Genomic DNA, 25,925 nt, shown 5'->3' on the forward strand with positions numbered 1-25,925 from the left:
GTATCGCCCATATGTGACTCTGGACCACAAAATCAGTCATAAGGGTCATGTTTTTTAAACTGAGATCTATACATCTGAAAGCTGAATAAATAAGCTTTCCGTTGATGTATGGTTTGTTAGGATAGGACAATATTTGGCCGAGATTCAACTATTTGAAAATCTGGAATCTGAGGGTGCATAAAAATAAAAAATATTGAGAAAATTGCCTTTAAAGTTGTCCAAATGAAGTTCTTAGCAATGCATATTACTAATAAAAAAATTAAGTTTTGATATATTTACAGTAGGAAATTTACAAAATAGCTTAATGGAACATGATCTTTACTTAATGTCCTAATGATTTTTGGCACTAAAAAAATCGATCATTTTGACCCATACAATGTATTGTAGTTTATTGCTACAAATATACACGTGCGATTTGTGACTGTTTTGTGCTCCAGGGTCACAAATTCAGTCTGAGCAAGGATGAAACCAAATGCAATAATTTAGGATAGGATATTTAAAATTATGTAGGTCATTTCTTTAGTGGCTACAGCCAAGTGACTTAAATGTATGCTAACCACAAAGCCATGGGTCCAACGTGCTAACTAAACTATTTTTTTGTATAAATTCAACTGAGTGGTTTATGGTCTCTCCAGAGGGAACAAACAGTGTTGCTTTTCCACCTTCCCATTCATTCCTCTTGTGAACAGTGCCGTGTAAAGACCTGCACTTCGCAGATTGCAAACTGGAGCTGCGGATGGAACCGGAGGAGACTTGTCGCTCTGAATTTCTGTTTGTGGAAAAGAAGCGAGGAAAGAAGATCGCTCCATCTTTGCAACTGTGTCCACAGCTCTTTTGTCTCACAAAAACTCTTTCCCCTCCTCTACGCTGGCATTGTTGATGTGGTGTTTTACACACCACTAATACCATTCTGAAGGCCTCCCAGATGAGCTGGTCAATGTTCCCTCCTGACTGGCGACGTTTTAAGTGTCACTAGAAATGGACCTTTCTTTTGAGTGTCTCTCAAAGGCCCCAGCTGAAAAGAGCACAGAGAGAATACAGGAGAGGAGATTACAGACAAGGGCCAGTCAGAGCTACCCTATTTAACACATTATATCCAGTCCCCTCAGGTTACACTTATGCACAGCAATATTTTAAAAGAGACCGAGGGAGAATGAGAATGAGAGATTGCTTCCGTAATGGCTGTAGAGACCATAACTGAGCACCGATCTCCTGTGATTGCAATCTAGCGCAGAGTTCCTGTGAAATTAAACCATGCGTTTTGAGTGGGAAAGAAAGCAGAGAAGCGAATGAGAGGGAGGGATAAAGAAGAAAGGCAAAATGCGGCTCTGGTTAGTTTGAAGCAGAGGATCAAGGCCAGAAAAAGGAATAAAATATGACAAAACGACAGCAGAAAGGGCTTATGGTCTATAGGAGGAATTTTACAGGCACAGACAGCAATTACTGGCATACATAGAATAACTCCAGATATTAATGTTTGATTTCCTATTCCACTTTTCTGGCAAGCTTCACCAAGTGCTTTTCCATACCCCACTGCCACTTCAAATTAGTTTCTTGGCAGCTCTACGACATGTTCTCTCACTGCATTTCCTTCCATTTCTGTCTTTCTCTCTCTCTCTCTTTCTCTGCCTGCTTTCTGTAGTCTGTCAGCGTTTCATTTGAATTAAAAATAATCTGCGCTGAGAGATCCAGACGTTGATTGTGGAGCGGAGAGAGGTAATCACAGGCTTGAGGTTTCGCTCAAATCTGATGATAGGTATTTAGGAAAGCGAGCTCTGATTTCGGGGACGAAGGCTGCTTTGGTGCACCTCATCCAAACCCCGACATGCTTCATATATGTAATCATATCTATTTAATCAAATATAGATGAAAAAGAGAACTTTTTTATAGCCAAACCAATTTTGCCACAGTTACTCTACATCTAAATAAAAATATACTATGTGGTTTGGGAAAAAAATTACAAGCTTAATATATATTTTGTAGTAAATGTGAACCTCAAGAAAGTAATATCACACAAGGATCTGTTTTAATTTTAAATGAAACTAAGAACTTTTTCTTTTATAATTTTGTCCTGCTATTTTGGTTGCACACTGTTGCACTTCATTAGAACTCATTGCTCAAATAAGTATCCAGAACTGCACATCGTGGTTAATTACCAGTGATGTTTCCTTGAGACTCTCAAAGGGTGTTTGATAGTGGCCCTGCTGACCACCTGATCCTGGGACCCGGAACAGGGGGCCCCTAAGCAGTGCTGAACCTGTCCTCCACAGCCTGCACTTAAGAGTCTCATAGGCCTAATAAGCTTCATCCGCCTCTGGATCCTTAAAGCCTGTTTGGCTGAACCTAGATTACCTCAGGCTTGTTGTGACACAGAAATTAGCGGAGGGCAAAAATGTGTGAGTGGAAGCATTTTAAAAGTCCACCCCTTCCTCTCCCTTGAGTGGCGTGTTGTGTTAAGAGCCTGTCTGCTCTCTCAGGGGTCCCTTACCAAGATGGTTTACTGCATTTCATTACTTTTTTACTGCCGGTTCATCTGAAGTTAAGACTAATAAATGTGAGAAGACAAAAAGACAATTTTATGTAAACTCTAAATACATATTTGCACACAATTTGGTGGGTTTTGCAGCTATTCATTTAGCTTAAGTAGCATAATAACATTATAGTACAAAAATAATATTTTACAAAATATTTTACTACAAATAGAAGCATAATAATATGTTTAATACAAATATAAGTATTATAAAGTAGCAGTATAAAATATTTTTTAAATAATCATTTTAATATTTAATTTTATTTTCATTGTATTTTATTATGCCATTCTGGTGCATTTTTTTCTGTTGTAATTCTATTTTAATAATAACTTAAATTAACATTTTAATTAAATTTTTTGTTTTATTTTGCAATTCTGAGATTCAAAGTTCAGTTTTAATATATGAAAATAATGTACTCACTATAGATTACATGTGTTGAATTTGTGGAAAAATGTTTAATTCACACAGAGAAAAATAAACTATTTGGTTGAGGCAGATGTTGGCGGTTGAGCGTGGTCTTACTATATTGATGGAGCGTGCAGCTCCTTTTTTCCCCATGGCTCAAAGGAGAAGGGGTGAGAGATATAGAGAAGGAAAGATAAACATCCAGCTATAAGCTAACTCATTCTCTTACTCTGTTGGGGGCATTCAAGGTCAGAGGTCACTGCAATGTGAGTCCCTTGTTAATCCATTGACCCGCAGTGCAGAGGGTTAATACTGGTTTGCTAAACCAAGGGACCCCAAATCAATCAGATTAAGGAGATTTTCCAGGAATGTCTGAATTTATCTGAAGATTGCTGGATTGTTTGGGTGTAAGTGTCCATGGACTGAGGTTAGTGGAATTAGATCTTCAAGCTTTTCCACAAACCCGGAGGGAATCAGGTTAATATTACACCACGGTTTGGAAACACAATTAAGGCCGGTCTTAGCATATAATCGACATATAATATAATGCATATAATGGTTGATCAGTTTAGTCTTTAATTCTTTTTCCTGGTGTTAAATAAGCCGCCATGTTAGTCCCAACAATACACAGCGCAGCTCTCTCCCTCTTCACATTTAGAAAACAATCCATGCAAATGTAAGCGAAACATTTTCCCATACATATTTCGCATCGGGTTCAGGTTTTGACCAGGTTTCACATGTTGATCAGAACAGTATTCTACTTTGAAAATGACTTCAGTTTTCTTACATTGACACTAATTATTCAGCAGTGCAAACTGTGCTGTTCTGCGTCAGCCTGGGTGATCCTAAACCCAGTGAAGGAAGGCTGTGGCTGAGGGAACCAGAGAGGTGTGTGCTGCTCATGAAGAGAGTCTCTGTCTCCCTCCCTTCACAGTAGCTGCACCCTACTGGGAAATTCATTAGCAGCTGACATCATCTCAGTCCGGTCAAAGAGTGAAAGAATATCATTCTATCCCAGTTCCCTCCTCTCTCTCTCTCTCGCCCCGTCTCCCGTTTGCTCTCTGTCTGGACTCCTCTGCCAGTAGCTCTCATTGAGCGTCGCACACACACACCGTCTGTCCGGTGAAGCTGAGCGGAGGAAGCACGCTCCGTGTGTGTGAGGCAGAAACAAGCAGGGGGTAGGAGCTGAATGAAGTCAGGTTAGAATCAGGAAGTGGGAGGACCTGGTCTCGCTTTGGGTGAATGAGAGAGCGTTTGTGTGGATAGAGGCAGCACTTGCGCGAGGAACGGGAGCCAGCGACAGGACACGAGCTTGAAACCAGCGACGATTTCGAGAAAAGGAAGCGGCGGTCGGGGTTTTAGTGCGGCTTTACTCCACCCATTCTGCCGATAGGAGGAAAATACTGTACGCTTTGTTGGATGTTCTTGCTCTGCACGAGCGCGCGGGAGATGGTTTGTCACTGAGCGCGCGCTCCCCTGACACAAAAGCGCTTAAGTCCGTGTCCGTTAAGCGACGGTTAGCGAGGATTTCAAACGGCCAATTCGCGCGAAGAGGAGGACTGAAGGATTTCTCCACTTCTCTGCGCTCTTGGGGACCAGACACATGGCTGCCTTTGTCCGAGAGCCTCTCTCGCTTTGAGCTCTGGATGTTTTCTTCTTTCTCTTCTTCCCTGGGAAAGGCTTCTTATTTTGCATGGCTGTCAATCGCTCAAAGGGAGCGAGAGGAATTCGCCGCCTGTTTGTGGATTACATTGTTTGACAAGCAGAATGTGAAAAGGCGTATTTACTAAACCTCCTAAAAGTGATTTCTTGACTTATTCTTTTCGTCCGTGCCAACCTCGCCACATCAAAAGGTACACCGCACCTTCATATCCCTCAGAAATGGATTTTTTTTAGTTCATATTTCGATGACCACAATGTCATTCGACGTTTTAGGGGAAATAAAAGCAGTTTCAGTGGATTACTCGAAGGCTGGAGGATGTGGAGCACTGGTTGTGGATAATTGTAGTTGAATTTTCTGCAGTGAATGTTGCCAGATGTTTTTATTCGGTTGTGGTTTGAATAAAGCGGTCGCGCGAAACCATGTCTCTTGACGTCATGTGTTAATGAATGCATATCACATTATTATTATCATAATTATTCACGTCTTCAGCTGTCAAAATGGCGTGAACGTTATTTTATGTTGCAAATTTAAGCTAAGAAATGTATTTGAAATGGGCATATATTTGAGTGGGTTGTCTGTCGATTTTGCCTCGAGCTGTATATGAATAAAATGTTAGTGTTGCTAACGTTAAATCTGTCAGAATAATTGCTTTCCAATGAGCTGTTTTTCTGACAATACATTCATTGTTATGTATCCAACGAAAGACATAAATATGTCCCATTGAAAGACTACATCCACTCAAAAGCTCTTGTTTGTTAGTGTGTTGGTTAATCATTGTAAAACTGCTAAAAAAGTGCACATAGCTCGTGTGTTATTTTCCTCTCGAATGACTGAGTGGAGAGTCAGGTTAGATGCTAATGGATGGACTGTAATGGTTCTATCTTTGTTGCTGTTTAGCCAATTGAATTAGCCGATGCCCCTTTGACACCACATTGTCACTTAAATAGGCTTTCATTACCTAAATGCTGTGTAAATTGCAACGCTGGATGTTTGCACAATAACATAGCAATGTTAATGCTTTCAACCCGGTCTCAAGTGCAGCGCGTCGTTTGGCGCATGGAGCCACAGTGCCATCCAGTGGCCGCTCTGGGAAGTGACTGAATTTTTGCGCTAATTAGTGCTGCGCTACCTTTGATGATGAAGCCCACCTGCTTGGTTCAGAAGCAGATGTACTGACTCTCTCTTTCTCGCTCTCTCTCAGGGCTCAGATGCCAACTCAGAGAAACTCTTCAGCACAGCTGCAGTTAAAGGTACGTGGTGGATTTTCTTTATTCCATTCTGCTTGTATGTTTATATGGTGTGCAAATCACAGTTGTGTAATGGTTGACGGATTTTACTGTTCCTATAGAGGCACATACTCTAAACGATTATGATTGTTCTTTACTGTGAAATTATATTATAAAGGCGTAATTTTAATGTTGCTAATTGATCTAAAAACGAATACTATCATATGTGAGGATAACCTTGGTCTATACAATATTACGTGAGTAACTGTGAAGCATGCAATCTTTGATAAACTAGAATCCGTCACATTATTCTAGACTACCTTATTTACCAATACTGCATTCAGATTACGTTAAATGTGTTTTGCTTTCTGGGGTGGCATGGGAAATAACGCGTTTCCTCAAGGCTGACTACGATTCCATTGACAGACACAGTGTGTTGTATCCGTGCTTTCTCACAGCGTATGGGCTGGGAGAAATCTATCTGAGCCACTCTGTTAAACAGATCCCAATGTGCTGCTGAGTGATGAATGAGAAAATCCATTTCAGGCGCGCAGCATGTGTAAACGCCACACACTGGGTCCCATGTGCAGCGGCGTCTGGCTTCTGTTATGGAAATTGATTAGTTGTGAAATGCTAAATAAAGGTGCTGGATCTGCTGCACAGACCGTAGTGGAAGAAGCAATTCTACCCTGCTGGTTTGATAACTCCGCATGTGTGATATTGTTTGCTGTGTCTATTTTAAAAGCACGCTTTGTGTTTATACAGTGAGGAGCTGCGAAGCGCGCACCGTCTGTTCTTTGTGTGCATGTAAACGTCCTGCCATGGGCGTAGGAAGTTGGTTCGTTTGGAGTCTGCTGTAAGAACGTGCGAGTCAAAGGATCCAGGGAGTCAGTTGAGTTGCTTTTAAAACCTCAGTGTCTTTAGACAGCAGGAGCCCATCAGCACACCGCTAATTTGCTCTTAAAGCCTTTGGAATTTGAGCTCTCCCATTTTACAAACTCCGGGCAGGCCAACTTAATGTAGCCCAGCCTTGTGAATCCACATTCCTCTGTAATGGTGCGTTACCAGGATGGAGAGTATGATGGGTGGGGTGGGGAGTGGGACGATGGAGGTTGGAAAGAGATCTGACCCCGGGGAGGAGGTGAGAGAGAGCGACTGATTGATGCCGACAAGCCCCTTGTTCCTCCTTTTGCCCCTTGCTTCACTCCCTTGGGACCCCAAACACATTTCCCACATTCTGCTCTTTGAAGGCCTTTCGAGATTTGATTTGTGAGGTTCCGAGGGGCACTGAATGGCGACCCTTTTTCGGAAAGGCTTTCCCTCCTGGAGACGCCTCGCCGTGGCTATTACGACCCCTCTGAAAGGATTAAAACTCCCTTTGTGCGCCTTAAACTAACACATGCCCGCCTCCTCTGCTTCTGAAAAGCTGGCGCTTGGGAAACAGTACACAAATATGCTTTCTCTTCTCACTGACTGCCAGGCCACTTCGTCTCCCTTCAGACTCTATTTCCATTTAAATGTCTTTTTTTTCTCTCGTTTCCCTCTCTCCTTCATGTTGCCTTTGTCCCTTTCTCGCCTTGCCATATGCAAATCTTTCCATTGGCAGAAGGGATGGAGAAAAGAGCATCGTCCTCTAAAGCACAGGTGCGAATGAACTTAGGCGCTATGGTATTTTTATTGGAGGGTTTTAGGAAGATGAAAGATGGCGAGTGTACACAGGATGCTGCTCTTTGTTACAGAGGATTACCAGTCGCTCAGACTCTTAACCCTTACGAACAAAAGAAGAAAGAGTACATAGAACTGAAGAGCAGAGAGACAGGCAACAGAAAAGCTGTCAATATTTGCCTGGAGCCTAGAACGAGAGGCTTGCTGCTGTGTTTTTCACACTCAGGTGGTTGACGCTCACAAAATGTCTCGCATTCAACAGCGAGAAAAGAGGGAAGAGTCACCTCTGAGGGGAAAATATAGATCAAACTCCAAAAGAGCAGAGCAAAACTGATCTTAGATCATTTATTGGGCTGTAGGCCATTTTGAGCACTGGAGAGGGAAAAGAAGAAGGGATGAACAGATGTCATTGTCAGCTTTGTCACATAATTTGTGGCAAATTGTAAGGTTAAAAAAACATTTTTTTGTAGTCAAAAAGGATCAGGCAATAGGCCTTTATCACACTTCCGCGTTCGAAAAGCGGAAGATTTAAATAGTAGCGTAAAAGAACTTCTGCTGTGCCCATAGCACGGCATTGCTGTGGATTATTTATGTAGAATTCAGCACATATGTCTTCTAAAGACACCAATCTCAGTTTACAACAATTAATTGAGTATTATGAAACGAAGTAATGTGTTGTCACGATATCCCGATGCTTATTTCGTGACTTAAACAGGTGCGCGCAAGCCATACTGTATGTGTATAGGCAATTCTTCACAGTCTGATCACCTTATTTCATTACAGAACAGTGAGAAAACTATACAAACAACATATCACATTAATAAGCATTAGAATTAGCCAAAGCTTAAAACATTAATTGACTAAAGGCTGTATAGGAGGATTAAATTAAAGGTTTATGGCAAACTTGTATTAAACATAATGCTCTCATTTTGTCACGTGCTGACTTTGATGCAATCTTCTATAATTGCATCAAATTGAAGTTGTTCAAATAAAGAAATATTTCCAGCCCATAGACGATAATTAAAAATAAGTTTAATCATCTTAATTGAGTTATTCTCCGTGATTGCGTGCCACGATTGAATATCATTATACTGTGAACAAGAGCAGGAGGTTAATCGCAAAGAATATAATTAAAAAATAAACAAATTAATATAAAAAAATAAAATCAGTCCGAGTAGGCCTATTCCTCTGGCAGTAACTGCGTGCTCTTCATTAATCTGACTGGCAGAGCTGACTGTCGCGTCGCTTGGATTAGCTAATGTTACACATTAAAATGAAGGATGACATGATACATGGTATGGAATTGGTATAAATACGCAGTTTTAACATTGATGTTTATTGCGTCAATGTTCAACTAAACTAAATTAGTTAAATTTTCTTCACAAAAATGATTGTCCATTGACAATAAAGCAGGCGGAAATTCCTTTACGCTGCTAATCGGAGCCGGATGTGACGATACGTGGACTGTGATAAAGGCCTATTAGTCATAATTCAACTATGCAATAAAAATGTGCTAGAGTTGATCTTGCTTTATGGATGATATGACAAACAGGAAGTTTCCTGTAAGTGATAACCTGTTCAGTAAGATGTACATAAATACCCACTTCACATGTTCTTTGCAGAATTAGACCCTCTCCTCACCTCTCCTATTTCCTCCTCTCCTTCTCTCCCTCCTGTTGTTTTGTGTAATTGTTGCTTGTTTTCTTTTTTCCCTTCTCATTGCTCTGTCTCTCACTCTTATTAAGCAGAATCATTAAATGTTTGACTTAATTACTGTCTCTCTCACATAGCCTGCAGGTGGCTGCTAGCCTGCCTCAATTAGTGTATCAGGGTACCCGCGGGGTCTTAAAAGCATTGAAAAAGTCTTAAATTTGATCATCTCAAATTAAGGCCTTAATAGCCTTGAATTTGGTATACAAAGTCTTGGATTTCGTTACAAAGGTCTTTTTTTTTTCCTCTCCTAGGATTAAGTTCATACCGTAACAAAATTAACTGTTACTAATGTAGGCTAATAATAAATTCATGCAGCGTAACTTTGAGTGCACCTCACGCTCCACGTCATAGCAGAAAGCGCGAAAGCGTGCGCACCCGTTACTATGCAGGGCTCGCAAAATCGCTAGCCCGACGTCCCGGGGCTATTGCGTTTTCCAGTCGGGCTACCAAAATGTATCACTGCCCTGCCCGACGGGCTACCTTAAATAGAGGGCTCCCACGCAATGTTCTCTCTAAGCTGAGCGCACGCGCGACCGCGCTCTTCTTCCACCGCGGCTGCGCGTTTGATTGAATGCCGCCAGTAAAAGGGAAAGAATACCAAGGCTCAGGCAAACCGCTATAGAGCTGATGTCACGACAGAGTTAGAACCGGTTTCACAGAAAGAGCACGATGTGCACCAAATGAGTCGCTGTAGAAACTGAATACTTCAATGGTTGCGGTGCGCTCAACACGAGAGACAACACAAACACAATGACGTGAAATAAAACGTCCTCCTGTATTAAAGAAGAGTGGCTTGATTAAGTGCTGGAAATAACGGAGGTTGGGTAACAAAACTCTGAAACGTACGGTCACACACAAGAGTATTGTACAAACTGTACTTCATAACGATGTTTAGACGGCTATAGAACAATTCATATGTTCACTTTTTTTATATTTAACTTACAGATCTCAGCTTTGCTTCAGTTTGTATTCATTTCAAAAATACAGATAAAACAGTGATATAGTGAAATATTATTGCAATTTCTAATATTGGTTTCCTATTTTAATACCTATACTTTAAAATAGCATTTATTCCTGTGATCAAAGCTGAATTTTCAGCATCATTACTCCAGTCTTCAGTGTCTCATGATCCTTCAGAAATCATTCTAATATTCTGATTTATTATCAGTGTTGAAACTTGTGCTGCTTCATATTTATATGGAACCTGTGTTTCTTTTTTCTTTGATTCTTTGATTAATAAAAAGTTTAAAAGAACAGCATTTATTCAAAATAGAAATTTTCTAACAATAGAAGTCTTTACTATCAATTTTATCCATTTAACACATCCTTGCTGAATAAAGTTTATTTAACTTTCTTTAAACCTTTTTTAAAGTATCTTTAAAAAAGAAAGAAACATTTCTGACCCCCAAACTTTTGAATAGTTTATATTGTAACACAAAATCTCTATTTTGACTAAACACTGTTCTTTTTAACTTTTTATTTTTAAAAAATATCACAGGTCCCAAAAAATACAGTATAAAAAAAATTAAATAAAAAAAGCAGTACAACTGTTTCCAACATTGATTAAAAATCAGCATATTAGAATGATTTCTAAAGGATCATGTGACTCTGAAAATACTGCTTTGCTTCACAGGAATTAATTACATTTTAAAGTATATTAAAATAGAAAACAATTATTTTAAATTGCAATAATATTTCACAATATTATATAATGGGATATTTCATATTTCGTAATATTATATAAAATGGGAAAGTGTCGGTTTAATCCGCTGTGGCCAAGGAATCCGAATTACATTTGGGTCAAGCCTGTGCCAGGAAATGACCGCGAGGCCTTATTGCAACCAAGAGCTGCGAAGGCTGTAGTGTTCAACACCAAGTTCAAATGTATTTGTTTATTACAAATCAAATGTGTGTTACGCTGTTGCGTATGTATTAAATATAACTGATAATTTAAATAAAATGTTTTATTTAATTCAAGTAGCCTACTTGTACATAATTATTTTCTAGGGTTCGAAATTTATACAGATTTGACATTTTCCCCTCATACTTCTGTCGGAATGGGTACGAAGTTGGCATTGAATTTCATTTGAAATGGTATTAAAAAAGGTCTTTAAAAGCCTTGAATTTCATTTGGAGGATCCTGGGGGTACCCTGTGTATTCATCGTCCGCATCTGGTGCGCGTCTAAGAAGCCTTTTGCTCGATTTCAAAGCAAGAGTGAGAACAACAAGGAACTATGACCAGTTAACTACTGTGATATGGAACTGTTTCATCAGGGATTCTTAGACTCTGTAGCACTATCTTTGTGTATTTGTTTGTTAAAAAGAGGTGTTTTTCAATTGTTGTTCCCTCCATGCTGTTGAATGTGAGACCAAACTGTTTGCAAACACAGAGCAAATCATTTCATTATTTTTCTGTCATTACCTCAGATCTTGAGAAAAAAAAAAAAAAGTAAATGCATTGCTTCTGTGGGCTTGGTTTGGTGTCATTATGAACTTGAGATATATATACTAATAAGTTATATTGACAGAAAATTCTTCAAGATGTCTCTGAAGGGTCTGTCCAATGCAAATGGTTTTATTCTGCAAAAACAATTCGAGGAAACATTAATTGTTTTCTTGAATTAAATGCTTTTTCACTTTAAATGTCAGATATCTTGTTTGTTGCAGATCATAAATTGAGTCTGACATTGTATTGGCCACATTTGGACTTGGATGATAAGACAGAGCTATCACTACAGCAGACTCCACTCCAGATACCTCATGCGCTCACTCGCTCTCTCTCTATCTCTCTCTCAGTATGCTGTCAGTGTCCCACTTAGGAGCACCTCAACATAGGCCCAGACCACTAAACAGATTGTTTTTGATTTGTTCGGCAATAATTCCCAGTAATGAAATTTGTTTTCATTTCTAGCATTATTCATAAGACAGAAGGTAGCCATTTTGTGAGTGCTGTGTTTTATTTATGCCTGGTCACGCATTGAATAAAATCTAGCTACTGCCACCAGTCACACAATGTCTGCTGTGGTGGACATCTAAATCCACAATTTAATATTTATGTATGTTTATTACATAGCTTGGTTGCTTATATATAAAAATCACAGAAGCTGATCAGCTGTTTTTTACAATATTGAATGAATGACTACTGTATAAACAGCTCATACACACAAGCATGAAGGCAGGCAGTGAAGCGCTTATCTGAAGAGCAGGACTCAGGTGAGGCCCTGTGTAGAAGGTGTAATTTCACTGACGATGGCATTGTCGAGAGATTGAAAAAGTGGGGAGAGAGGATGAAGAGAAGGAAAGATGAGGTAGTGAGATGAAGTTTGAGGAAGATGAGAGTTGTTCAGAGCTGGATGGATGGATGTGGAGAGCTCTTGAGATAGCCGAGCGCTCGCTGAGTGCTGTAGTCTCACAAATTTCTGAAGATTCAGGGAGTGTATGTGTGTGTTTGTATGAATGTTTGCATACCAGATTTTGTGTGCTTGTTGACACTGGCTTGAAAGGCTTTTTTTGCATTTCATGCATGCTTTTCACCTTATTTTGCAACATGGAAATAAGCTGTTTCCAGTGAATAGACAAGACTGCCTGTTTATATAGGTAAACAGGGCCAAAAACTAAATTTTTGCCACACCTGCCTATGGCCAGTGACCTGATCAAATTTACCAGGCAAATTTTTTTTTACCGGCCATGAAACTCTTTTTGCAAAAACAAGCAGTTATTACTACTGCAATGACTAAACATATTTACAATGTTTTTCATTTGTCCTTTACTTTGCTTACAAGAAAAAAACAACAAACAGATTTATTGATTTATCTTTTTTTTTTTTTTTTTTGTCCTAAAAACTTTGAGATTCTTGTCCTTTGCATGTTTTCGGCTAACGGAGCAATCCATTGTGTTATGCCTGTTTTACACATACTCCGTTTGCAGAACGTATATGGTGCATATTTTTTTAGAGCAGGGCTATTCGATTAGCTTCAATTGAGGGCCGGATTATAAAATTAGAAATTAAATTGAAATTTAAAATCTATAAAAGGTTAACATTAGTGCTGTCTGTCAATCGATTTAAAAAAGTAATCACACATTTTTCTGTAATTAATCATGATTAATCGCATATTTATATTGTCATAATTTCACATTGAACCTCCAAATTAATGTAGAAACAACATAAAGATAGTATATTTTAAATATGTTTTTAATGGCATCTTTTTACAAAGTAGCCTATAATTCATGAAGCATTCATACCAATACCGCTACTGGTGTCTCTATTAAATGCATTTTCCCTCAGTTTTACCTATTAATTATAGCCATTCAACATTACAGTATAATTGAAAGACATTATTTTTAACATTATTTTTAGATATTATTTTTAGATAACTAAAGTTTAGAAACATTTAATATGATCTAAACTTCATTCTCGGGTTATGGAGAATAAAGAAGAGAAAAGTTAATCTTCCGAAATAATGAAGCAGTAATATCTTCCCAGGCAAAAGTTATTAGAACCGTGACTAGGGACAAGCTGGCCATCACACTGCTCTGACCTCATCAGCCCATTTGTATCCTATTATTTGATTCGCTCTTGTCGCTTATGAATGAACAGCTAATCACGTTGAGCTTGTCTTTGAAAAATATTATTTTATTCGCTTGCATCAGAAACAGCGAATCTCTTTAAAAACTGACTGTTGCTCTCACTACATTGCATTGTTATATTTCGTAAAAGTTTTACCCGCCAACTGGCAACTGACACTGTTACATGTAGACCAATGCGTTTGTTTACAATAATAAATTGAAATACATTGAAACAAATACCAGTTTGCAACAACAGGCATCATAATGGGACTGTATTTGTACATCTAAAAATAATTGGTAGCGGTTGATACAGGAAGCCATGCACATTCAAGTTAAAATTGTCTGCTACTGCTCTTACATTGGAAATGAGGTGGATAAAACAGATGTATGTAGAATGAGACACATTTGAAGCCGTTTGCAAACAGGGCAATAAACAGGGTATGATCCACACACGAAAATCCATACACATTATTTTTGCACAATTTTTATTAATTTGGAAAGTGATGTAATGATCTTGGGTCATTTCATTGCTTGGCAACAGCATAAAGTTAAGCTAACACTCAAATCTAGATTGGAAGTGGGCGTCTTGTCACAGTGTAACAAACCTAAACATTAAAATGGACAAATCTGTTTACACTACTGGTCTGGTAAAAGCCACTCATGGCTTATTGCTTTAACATTTCATCTTTAGTCAATAATATACGCAATCACTCAGGTTGTCTGTTTGTGTTGTCTTGTTTTATGTTGAGTAACGAATTGGAATGAATGATTGCTGTAGTCAAAGTTTCCTGTTTTCTTTCTTGTTCCTTTGAGGATCAATGAAGAACATCTGTCAATCTGTCTGTTTTGGGGGAGGTAACTGGTTATTTGTTCTCAGTCAGCTCAGCTAGCCTTCCTCATACAGAACTATCACCATCTCAACCTGGCATATCTCTGTGGTCATGTTTTTATCGTTTGTATAGAGACAGGCTGTAATGTATTGCTCTGTGAGTGTGTGTGATGAGAGATGGGCTGTAATTCACAGCACATTGTGTTTGTAATCTGTAGCGATGTCTCATCCCCTGACACACAAACACACAGAGGTTAGCACACCATGGGCAACATCCTGATTTACTCCCCAAGGCCAGCAAACAATAGTGCCACCCACTCTCACAGCCTGTCCAGTGATGCATGAGTGTGTGTGTGTGTGTTGTTGCCCTTACGTATGAGTAAGCAATGTTGTATAACCATATGATTATTGTTTTTCCAGTAGGCTTGTTATAAGTGGTTTTCCTGCCATGGGGAACGAGAGTGTGTTTTAAAACACAGCTTTAACTAGAGCCGCACACTAACGGTGCTGGGAGAAGAGGTGGAGATGCTGTGTAACTGGTGATGAATTGGAAGTCAGACACTCGTTTAACACTATCCATCATCTCTGTCCGTCCCGTCTGTAGTCATAACACAGCCACGACTGCACTCCTACACTCTCTCTCAATCTGTCCCTCTCTCTCAAAGAGGTCATTCTGAGGTTGTTCACAAACCCCAGAGGTTCAAGGACTAAAGTAAATTCATCCATCTTGGTGACTAGAGGAGGGTGCAGAGAGAGGAAGGAAGAGAGGCCAGGGAGACAAGAGATTGTGTAAACACTACTATATCCGACATGCTACGCTAAACGCAGGGAGTCTGGAAACCATCAAGCTAAATGAAAGTCAAGCGCAAACATTTTAATGGGCCGCACTCCAGAGATAAAAGTAGTGCCTACTGAGGGGCACAGGGCAACTGCTAGCAACACTTTTGGACTTCTTTTTGCATGTCATTATCTCATCAGAGAAACTGAGAGAAGTTTCTTAAATTATTAAATTTGGAATTTGGACTCTAAGTCTATAAATGGAAAAGGGAATTTAATAAATTTAAGTCTAGGTGCTAATTTGTCTAGCTCAGATGCCATGGTGAGCTCAGTCATGTTGAAACGTATATAGTGCAAGAGACTAATATAGTGCAAGGAGTTTTATAATATAAATGATGGAAAACTTTACTGTTGTTACTATATTTTATATCAAATAAATGCAGTCCTGGTGAACTGACCCCAAATTTTTGAACGTTAGTTTTATTAACAAATTTCACAATGCATTAGCAATTTGAAGTGGACTTTTATGTTTTCTTTGTCTGTGCTTAATCTGAAAAGTATGTGTATGTAAAATATCTGGTGGTCTCACCATGGTTGACTGACATGAATGAGTGACAGAAACTGAAAGCCGAAGTGAAAAGGTTCCCTGTGGTTGAAAGCCTGCCTTACAGCTGTGATGACATCACCTTGTAGCTCCCATTCCCTCTGTTTGGATAAGATGAACATTTATTTTATTTCTTCTCCCCTCTCTTGCTTTCCCTCCTGCTCCCAGTTTTTTGTCTATTCCCAGGTCTGTCAATTTGTTTTGTCCAATTATGCATATGGCAGTTCAAGGTCTCGGTGGTAACAGGGCGATTAGCGTGCAGAGACCTCGACCAAGTGTGTGTGTGCTTAAGTATATTTTAACCCAAAACCTCAGAGAAGCAGTAATTAGGCCTCTGGATGGCCAGTGCTCAGCTGGAAAGAGACAGAGAGGTGCGTAATCATGGGATAAAGAGAGCACAAATACGGCAATACACTCTCCTGACCATGTTAAACTTAGATAAGTTCCAGCCCCTGCCCTCAGGGTCAGAGGTCACTTAGGTTGAAGGTCAAGCTTCTGTGTTTATCACTATTTCAAATTGGCCAGTCTAAATTGTTGGAGGAACTGATCCTGTATTAACTTCACATATGTTGTGTTCTCCTCAGCACCTCTAACCAAATTTAGACAAGCCTTTGCAAATCTGCAGATGTGTGTTTGTGGGTCGTCTTGCCTGGCTGTGCATGTGTAAATAACTGAAATCCCCTCAATCTCTTTCTCAGTACTCCATTGAAATATTGATTAAAATTCCAGCCCATGTATTTAGCCAGTGCAGGATTAGATCTTTGGCTTAAGTTGTCAAACCCAGACTTTCTTGGAATAACCTTATAACATTAGGAAAACATTAGTGTCGTCCAATGGCCAGCTGCTTGAAGAAATAGTTTAAATGCCTGTGGGTTCTCGGTCATCACAGTTTGTATCGTCTTCTTAGATTCTCTTTTGCAGATTACAGATTTTCTTATCATGAGCACAAGGTCTACTGTATCTTTATTCAAGTCTCCAGACACCAGTTAGTGGCTTGTTTTGTGCTGAAGTCTCAGATTCAAAGGCAGATAGACACAACTGTGAGCCATTAAGACTGAACAAGGAGCTGTATGAAGTCCAAGAGATTAAGCAGTTTTCCACCATATAGCTGCTAGATTTATTTATTTTTTTACAGATGAGCACTAGCCTGAAGTAGGGTCAAGCTGGTCAGGAGCTGTGACCCATTAAAAGAGAGAGTGACAGAGAAATGCCTTGTGGACACCCATGGTGGTAGCCACGGATAGACGCTTTGACAGACCACCTTCTGGGTGGGATAACTGCCTCTCTGCCACCCCTGTGGTCCCTCAGGGAGAGAGCTCCTCACTCAAATAGTAAACACTGAAATGCTCAGTTGGAAAGGGGGGATAAAAAACAAGTGTAGAGGCACAGCTGGTAAACAGACTGAGTGCAGAATGTGTGTTCATATCTTGGAAAAGCAGAGTATTAATTGCTCCCTAAAGAATTGATGCTTCCTAACTCACTCTCTCAAGCCCACCCTCCATTTTACAGCATTTCTTCTGCCGACACTCACTCATTCCTATCCGGGGTAAAAATAAACACCTTTGGCCCTGCAGGCCAGGATTAGGAACACCTCTCCTAACCTCTGGCTCTCTCTGTTTCTATCACAATTCCCTATTGAAATGTTATAATAAAGCAAACTTGAGGCCCGTTCACACCAAGGTTGAGAACTGTAACTATAATATTTTAATAATTGTCCCATTAGGAATAGCGAAGTCTACACCAAACCTATACTTATGAATATGTATAATATTTAGGCTATGGTAATTTATATATTATTTCAAAATTTTTTGCTGAGATTGCCTTCCCCACAAAGAATACAATATTATTAATTGATTTTTAAGTATTTATGATTGAATATTTTACAGGCACAATATTTTTTCTAGCCTACCTACTATTAGGGTTGTGATGGTGAGGAAATTTTCCCACTGGTTAATCGACGTGTGACAACACCGGTAATACCAGTATCACCGTGGTGGGGGGGGTCGTTTGAGTTTTCCGTCTTTTCCTTGCTTTCCTTCGGTTTTAACCTGTTAACCTTCAACCCCATTTAGGGCCTCGCAGGTGAAAATAACCTACCTGAATTAAAATGGTAACAGTTTGTGACAAAGTGTGCTTACACAAACAAATTAGGTATCTTTGGAAAGAAGAGACTCTGGGCTTTACTATCTATCATCCAGAGTTGATAATGCTCAAAAAGATAAAAAAGTTATAGACACTGACGTGCCTTGAAAAATATTTTTCCACACTGAATGTTTTTTTATTTCATATACAAATACATGAAATAAGTCCTGGAGCAATCCAGAAAAGTAATGGGTCGAAAGCCATGTGTCTCATCAGTTCATATTTCAAATTTGAAGAAGATACCATGAAAAATGAGATTCCTGCAATATTTTTTCTGCAACTATTTATAGTCCCCCCCACCCCCCTGTTTGAGGAAAAATAACCACCAAATGGATTACAGAATTATACAAGCTATTTTAGTCATTATACATGTTCCTGCATAGTTTTTCAATTATAAAATAATAGACAGATTTATTTGAGCACTAAAAAATACAAAAATAATTATTTGAGTAATAAAAAAGGAAAAAAAATAGAAAAAAAATGCTTTGTATATAGTATGTATACTGAAGTATTCTTCGTTATTCGTTATTACAATGATAAATATCACTGCCAGACGTGAAGTGATATTGCCAGACATGGTCATAGAGTCAGTAAACACACGCTGATGTGCTTCCATTCAGATTATAATCAAACAGATGGGCCATATAATCAATAATAGCTGATCAATGAATCACAATGATAGCCGTCATAGAGTCGCTAATAAACACGCTGATGTGCGTCCATACATATTATAATCATGCAGACACGGCCACATTCCCCACACAATACACACACACACATATAAAAAATGTAGAAGAAAAAAAAACAGTTTTTTATGGATAAAGCAGATCGCTAAGTTATGCCCCGCTCAGATGACAGCGTGCGTCACAGAAGCGTCACTGCCGGCAGGAGGGAGCGCCAAATTCAAATAATCTATATTCCGCTTTTCTGAGACTTTTTTTTCCGTAGACGGTCTCATTATGTTTGTAAGACCGTATTCTACAACATCGTTTTGTTTTTTTACCACCAAGACGCTGTTTTTGAGCGTAATTTATTCCATAACGGACGCGAACAATAACTCTCTGAAGAAATGAAACGTAAACAAAGGAATATTCATCCTTATTACAACGTTATTGTTTCGCTGGACTAAAAGTGCTCGCTGGGATGTTTTTCTGTGGACCCTTACCTCTCTAACTAAACTGGGATTTCAGCAGTGGACGCGTTTGTGGCTCGTTATTACAATGATAAAGGTACGTACGGCTTTTTTACTCTGCGTGTTTGGATGTGTACTGCTTACACAAATGTAGCAAATTTGTGCCACTCATTCCTTATAAGCTTTCCATCGAAAAACAGCGATCTGTCGTCGATGCTTGAGGCTTAGACCCTCAGAATGATATATAGTTTGTCAAGATTAACTTTGTCCCGTTTCATTTATTCTATTAGAAAACAATGACACATGCAAACAAAGAGCGTTCAGTGCGAGGTCGCTCTGGTGAAGGCTAACAGGTTAAATAGCTTGTAAAAGCTCCGTGCACATTTTACTTTCACTTTCAAATTTGCGGCAATTCGGCGTCAAGCAGTTTTGTTTTTAGTTCATTTGAGTTTTTCCACTTTCCCTCACTTTCCTTTGCTTAAATAGCTTGTAAAAGCATGGTGCGAATTTTACTTTCACTTTTAAATTAGCGGCAATTTGGCATCAATTGCTTGAATTAAATTCAAGCAACAACAAAATACAACGTAGAATTTATCCTATAACTTTTATTAACAAAACAAATAAAAATACACAATGCTATATGCCTAATATAAAATAATAAATAACTTTTAAATTTTAAATAGGTAGCCCCTATACAAAACTGAAAATAAAAAAGACTGTAAAGACTGAGGAACAAATAGCCTAATTATAAAACGTAGAACATTTATTAGTTTATTAGCGGAAGCACAGACTGCATACACCTTGATGTAAAATAATGGGAAAAAATTACAGTTTAAATAAAATAAAAAAACAGCAAATACCGTGGAACCAAATAAATCATAAACTTCCAATATCATCTTAGATAAATGGCAGGTCAACAGGATTTTCAAAATCCTAAATATTTTTAAAACAGGCGCTTTACATTTTCGTTTTGAAACTCTTCAGCCATCGTCTTGTCTGTCTCACCTCACTCTTGTCAGTCAGCTCGACTCACTCTCCTCACGTGATAACTGAAATCTGATCTGTGATGGACGACTGTCGTTCATTCGATGTGCTGCATTGAGCAGCCGCGTTCAGTTTTAATTGTCGTGTCTGTTTTGTAAACAGAATTTTTTTTTAAATTAAAAAAATCAAAGAGACAGTGAGGGACGGTGCCGCTATACTACTGATAAGTGTGGCACTATAGGGCTACAGAGTAGAGCAAAATGAGGCCGCCTAGAGGCCTTGCTCAATTCAGGCCAGCTTGTGGTTGCTCCAGAGAATTCTTTGCTGAAGGGAAAATCCAGTGTGTGCTTTCATATAAATAAGCACTAATGAAGTGTGAAATGTTCCATTTTATCACCATTGGTTCCATTTATGGGAGATTCCACACCCGGGCCATGGTTTCATAAGATCTAAGAAGAGCTGTCCCATTCGCAGGATTGTCACCATCTGTTCCAGATTACATTGCTCTGAGAAGACGCTGTTTGATTTCAGTTTTAAATGGCAGTCTTCATCCCGTGCATCAAGTTTTATTCAAACAGTGACATCCTAAACCAGACATTTCAGTCTGGGCCTAAGTTCTTGGGCTTAAGGGACACTGGAAAGCAAACAACTCGCCCTGCTGAGGGCTGCTGTTTAGATACAATAAAAACACACACGCAAACTTAGGGCAGTTGTGGCCCACAACTGCCAATGGGGAAACGGCAAATTTTTTTTTTTTTTTTTTTTTATTTATTTTTTCTATAAAATATATAATATATAATAGTATAAAATACACAACTTGCCCACAACTTAGGGCAGTTGTGGCCTAATGGATAGAGAGTTGGACTTGTAACCTGAAGGTCGTGGGTTCGAGTCTCAGGTCCGGCAGGGATTGTAGGTGGGGGAGTGAATAACCAACACTCTGTCCACCCTCAATACCACGACTGAGGTTTGAGCAAGGCACCGAACCCCCAACTGCTCCCCGGGCGCCGCAACATTGGCTGCCCACTGCTCCGAGTGTATGTTCACTACTGTGTGTACACTTGGATGGGTTAAATGCAGAGCACAAATTCCACTTCCCATACACCACTTCCCTTTTTGGGGAAGTCGTGGCCTAATGGTTAGAGAGTCGGACTTGTAATCTAAAGGTTGCGGGTTCGAGTCTCGGGCCGGCAGGGATTGTAGGTGGGGGGAGTGAATGTCTAGCGCTCTCTCCACCCTCAATACCACGACTGATGTGCCCTTGAGCAAGGCACCAAACCCCCAACTGCTCCCCGGGCGCCGCAGCATAAATGGCTGCCCACTGCTCCGGGTGTGTGTTCACGGTGTGTGTGTGTTCACTGCTGTGTGTGTGCACGTTGGATGGGTTAAATGCAGAGCACGAATTCCGAGTATGGGTCACCATACTTGGCAGTATGTCACTTCACTTCAAATGCATTGAATTCTGACTAGCGCCTATCGACATGCACTCGAGAGGCTCGCACACATGGGAGACTCTGCTTCCCCTCTGCCTCAGACATGATATATGTTTCCCGTAACCCGTCCCTCATCCCGTAACAAGTATGTATGTGTCAGTGTGTCTGTCTGAGCCACGGCCTCTGTGCTGCCCTGCTGCCCTGAGTTTGATTTTAAAGGATGAACTTGTTAAAGTATAGTAGGAAGGGAAGGAGAAAGAGATCATGGGAATGAGGGGAAAGAAGGAGACTCTGCTTTGGATTCTGGATTTCTTTGGCAACAGGTTGAGCCAAAGGATTGGTTTACGGCCATGCCCTAGGAAGGCTGAGTTTCCAGGTGGCTCAGTCCTAACACCCCTTAGGCATACACATACACAAACAGCATGTGTGTCTCTAATCCCCAACTTACTGAAACATGAGCCTTGGGTAATGAGAGAGCTTTACACACACACACAGGCTGTGTGAGCTGGTAAGTGCCAGTTTTGGTGGGCTGTTGGAGGGCTTATGTTTCCAGCGGATCTCAGTGAAGGGCAGAACTCTGTCCCCTGTGTCACACATTCAGGGAGACAAAGAGGCATTGAGTGCAATTTCTGCCCTGTTTGAATGGATTAAAAACATTCAGCTATGAAACCTGAGTGAGAGAGGAAAAAACTACAGGACTGATTGAAGTTCCCTGAGGGACACACCACTAATGGTGATCTAAAGAGGCAGAATTCAGCTGGTGTCAAAGTGTTAACTTTGTAGAGATTGCAGCCACTCGCTTATGATTATGCACACAAATACATGCTTTAAAACCGTTAGCAGTATGTATACCGATATATTAGCAACCATATTGATATAGGGCATGATTAGTATATTTTTCAGGATAATAACTTATTTATATTTTATTTTAGCTAAAACATTTAATTTATTTACATGAGAAATATATATATTTCGTTTTTTTTTTCCAAATATAAATAAGTACTTGGAAATTGGAATCAATTTATATTGGAAGCAGAAAATTATAATTATTATGAATATTAAAATATGTAATATTCCATTTTATCAAATATATACTTGATATATATGTGTTATATTTTGTTGTATTGTCTGATACTGAAGGCCATTGTTTTGCATTAAATAAATAAAAAGAATAGTTTTTACATTATAATACAATTGATTAACCCTTTAGGCTCCAGGGGTTTTTTTTTGGAACAAATGCTGGATTTTGACATCAAGATTTCAAAAGCTTGTGACTTGAAAGGGCTTAAAGATAGAGCTCTACTGTAAATTAGAAAAATGTTGGGCATGACCGAAAGTTTATGTGGGGTGTAAATCTAATTAGCATATTATGACGTCATCAGGGGGCGGCCCTCTGGAATTTCATAATATCCAGGAAATAGTATATATTTAATTGATGTTTGAACTTATTTGCATGTGTTTTTTTTTTGTTTTTTTTGTCTTTTTATCCTCATTCCAAATGATCAGGAAAAGAGGAAATCAACAGTAAAACAGGAGAAAGTAGTAAATTATTATTATATTACTGTGCCATAGTAAAATACATGTGCCTATTTTTTGATCAGTTGACCAGTTATCTGCCCAATCAGGTATCTAGGTGACACAGTTTATAGTTCTTGAGCGTATGAAACCTCTCATTGCATGCCACAGTGCACACCTACCCCACACTGACTGCACCTGTACTGTCTGCCGGCGGCCCTTTGAGTGCACGCGATCAGAACAAACGACGCAACCTGGCCGATCATCAGAGAGCAGCAGCTCTCCTATGGACACTAAGACCACGTCCACCCCTGCCACCCCCATCCCCGTTGGGCAAAGGGCCGAAATGATCACTTGTTTGTGCTTTGTGAACACTCTCGCCTTGCCCGGCGGCACCATTGCGCATGCAAAGATATACCGGGAGAAGCGCGATCATTTGACGGCCGATCGTCATTTCCAAAAGGCAAATATTTCCCTTCAGAGTCAGAATCGGCAAATAACATTTGCAATACATCCTAACAGTACAACTTTTTACTAGCCATTTGGCAATTTTCTCCCATAAATCTTACAATTTACTCAGACGCTATGAACTGAACTGCTTCCGTATGAATGACACGATAGCTCACTTGCTCTGCTATTATCTCGAACACTTTTGGTCTAGAATCGAACTACTACATGTCTGCCATCTAGTGGAAGGGAATACAAATGAGATATTACACCATATTAGGAACTACAGTCTATTTCATGAAGTATGACATCTTGTCGCAATTTTGCAACTTTGGCGCTTACAGGGTTAATATATAATCAGGGGTTCAAGCGTGTAGCGCTGAAACCCTATTCAGTGTTTCCCATACATTGATTTATTTGTGGCGGCCCGCCACAATATCAAAACTGACCGCCACAAATAGATTTATTTCAAAAAGCTTTGACTTCGTTGAATAAACATGAGCACTGCACGTTTCAAAATCGAAACACGGTGCAGATGTTTTTATATCAATGTATTTCTGAAGGAAACCGACTGACTTCAGAAAATTTTGGATGTTATTTTCATTTTATCTTGCATGTAATGCCTGATAGAGCAGCGTTTGTGAGCGGAGCACTGCTTTGTGTACAGTGTTACCAGGGAAACCGCTATTTCTCCGCGCTCTTAAAGCGTCTCCTGCTAACAGAGAATTAATTTGCATATATGCTGCCACAAATAGAGTCCCAAGTCTGTGGGAAACACTGCTATTGTAATTGTTAGAATGGTCACAGATGAGCGATTTCCACGTAAAACTGATTGTGCAGACCAAAGCGTAAGTCGTAGAGACTTGAAACTTGGAGGGATGGTAGTACTCACACCGCCTACAACGTTTTGTATGCTCCATAGAGATATACCTAGATGCCCCAGTATTGACTGTTTCTATGGGCTGCGATACGTAAGCCATCCACCATTTTTGGAACGGTCTGCGAATCTTTGAGCGCATTGACTGTGTACATCTACAACAGCAAGTTATACACTTGTATATCTTTGAATATTCATTGATTATTATGGTGAATGCGAGATGGCTGACGCGTCATCGAGCAGTCGAATAGTGAATCTACTAGTGTTGGGAATCGGAAATCTATTCCGATTCCAGAAATGGATACTTAAGGACAGGAGTCGGATCCTTGTAGTCAAATTAAAATTTCGATTCCGCCTATCGATTCCTATGCGCTTTTTTTTTTCTTCTTCATCTGTGAGGAAAGGACCTAGCGATCTGCCAGGACCTTGCTCGCTATTCTAAGCAATCCAAAGTTTGGCTACATTTGCGATCAGAAGCCAAAAAAAGCTAATATCTGTGATAGCTAAACTTGTTGCAAGAGAGGTGTCACCACCAACATGACAAAGCACTTTAATTTAATAATTGTTAAAGATCACGAACACGATTCAAACACCAACGTGATTCTAAATTACAATGATTCATTTGCACACAAACAGCTCTTAAAGACTCAAGTTTTTATGTAGCCTGTTGATTTTTGTTCATGGTATTCAGCTCCAATAAATGGTTTGCAAAAAAGAGAGACATGAGAAATATTATTTAATCACATTGGGATCGAAACTGAGAATTGAAAAGAATCGGAATCGATAAAATTCAAACGATACCCAACCCTAGAATCTACACATATCTATGGTCTGCTCGTCACTCCACGAATGAGAGGGGCGGAGTCAGCGGAGCTCACTAGGATTTAAAGAAACATGGACTAGATCAGCGTGCTGAAGACAGAGCTGATTTTGACAGGTTTAAAAAGGTGTTTTTTACACTACCATTGAGAAATTTTAACCAAAGTATGTTATAGACTTCATTAAGACCCTAAAGAATCATATCAACTTGTGTAAAATGGGCATCCGATGACCCCGTTAAACACTAATACAAAAATGAAAGAATGCATTGACTTATAGCAGGGGTGGGGAACGTTGATCCTGGAGGGCCGGTGTCCCTGCAGAGCTCCAACCCTAATTAAACACACCTGAACCAGCTAATCAAGGTCTTCAGGATGCAGTTAGGTTTTTTTTTTTTTTTTTTTTTTTCCCCCCCAGAGTTGGAGCTAAACACTGCAGGAGAGTGGCCCTCCAGGATCAACGTTCCCCACCCCTGACTTATAGGCTATAACAGGCCTATTATAATGTTCAAGAAATGTGCCATTCTGATCTTACAGTCGGAGAAACTCTTTTGCGTTTTATAATGTAGTCTTTTATTATTATTATTATTATTGATT

At 39.5% G+C, this 25,925-nt stretch overlaps 1 protein-coding gene across 1 annotated transcript in view; it reads left to right on the top strand.

Annotated features, from left to right (window-relative positions):
- Positions 1-25,925, top strand: part of LOC306864506 (autism susceptibility gene 2 protein homolog) — a 390,386-nt gene that overhangs the window by 331,322 nt on the left and 33,139 nt on the right. The window contains exon 6 of the mRNA XM_079408550.1: positions 5,801-5,849. Within this exon, the coding sequence (XP_079264676.1) occupies positions 5,801-5,849 (49 nt within the window). The remainder of the gene's footprint in view (positions 1-5,800; positions 5,850-25,925) is intronic.

The sequence above is a fragment of the Barbus barbus genome, assembly GCF_936440315.1.
Source record: "Barbus barbus genome assembly, chromosome: 45".
Classification (NCBI taxonomy): Eukaryota; Metazoa; Chordata; class Actinopteri; order Cypriniformes; family Cyprinidae; genus Barbus; species Barbus barbus.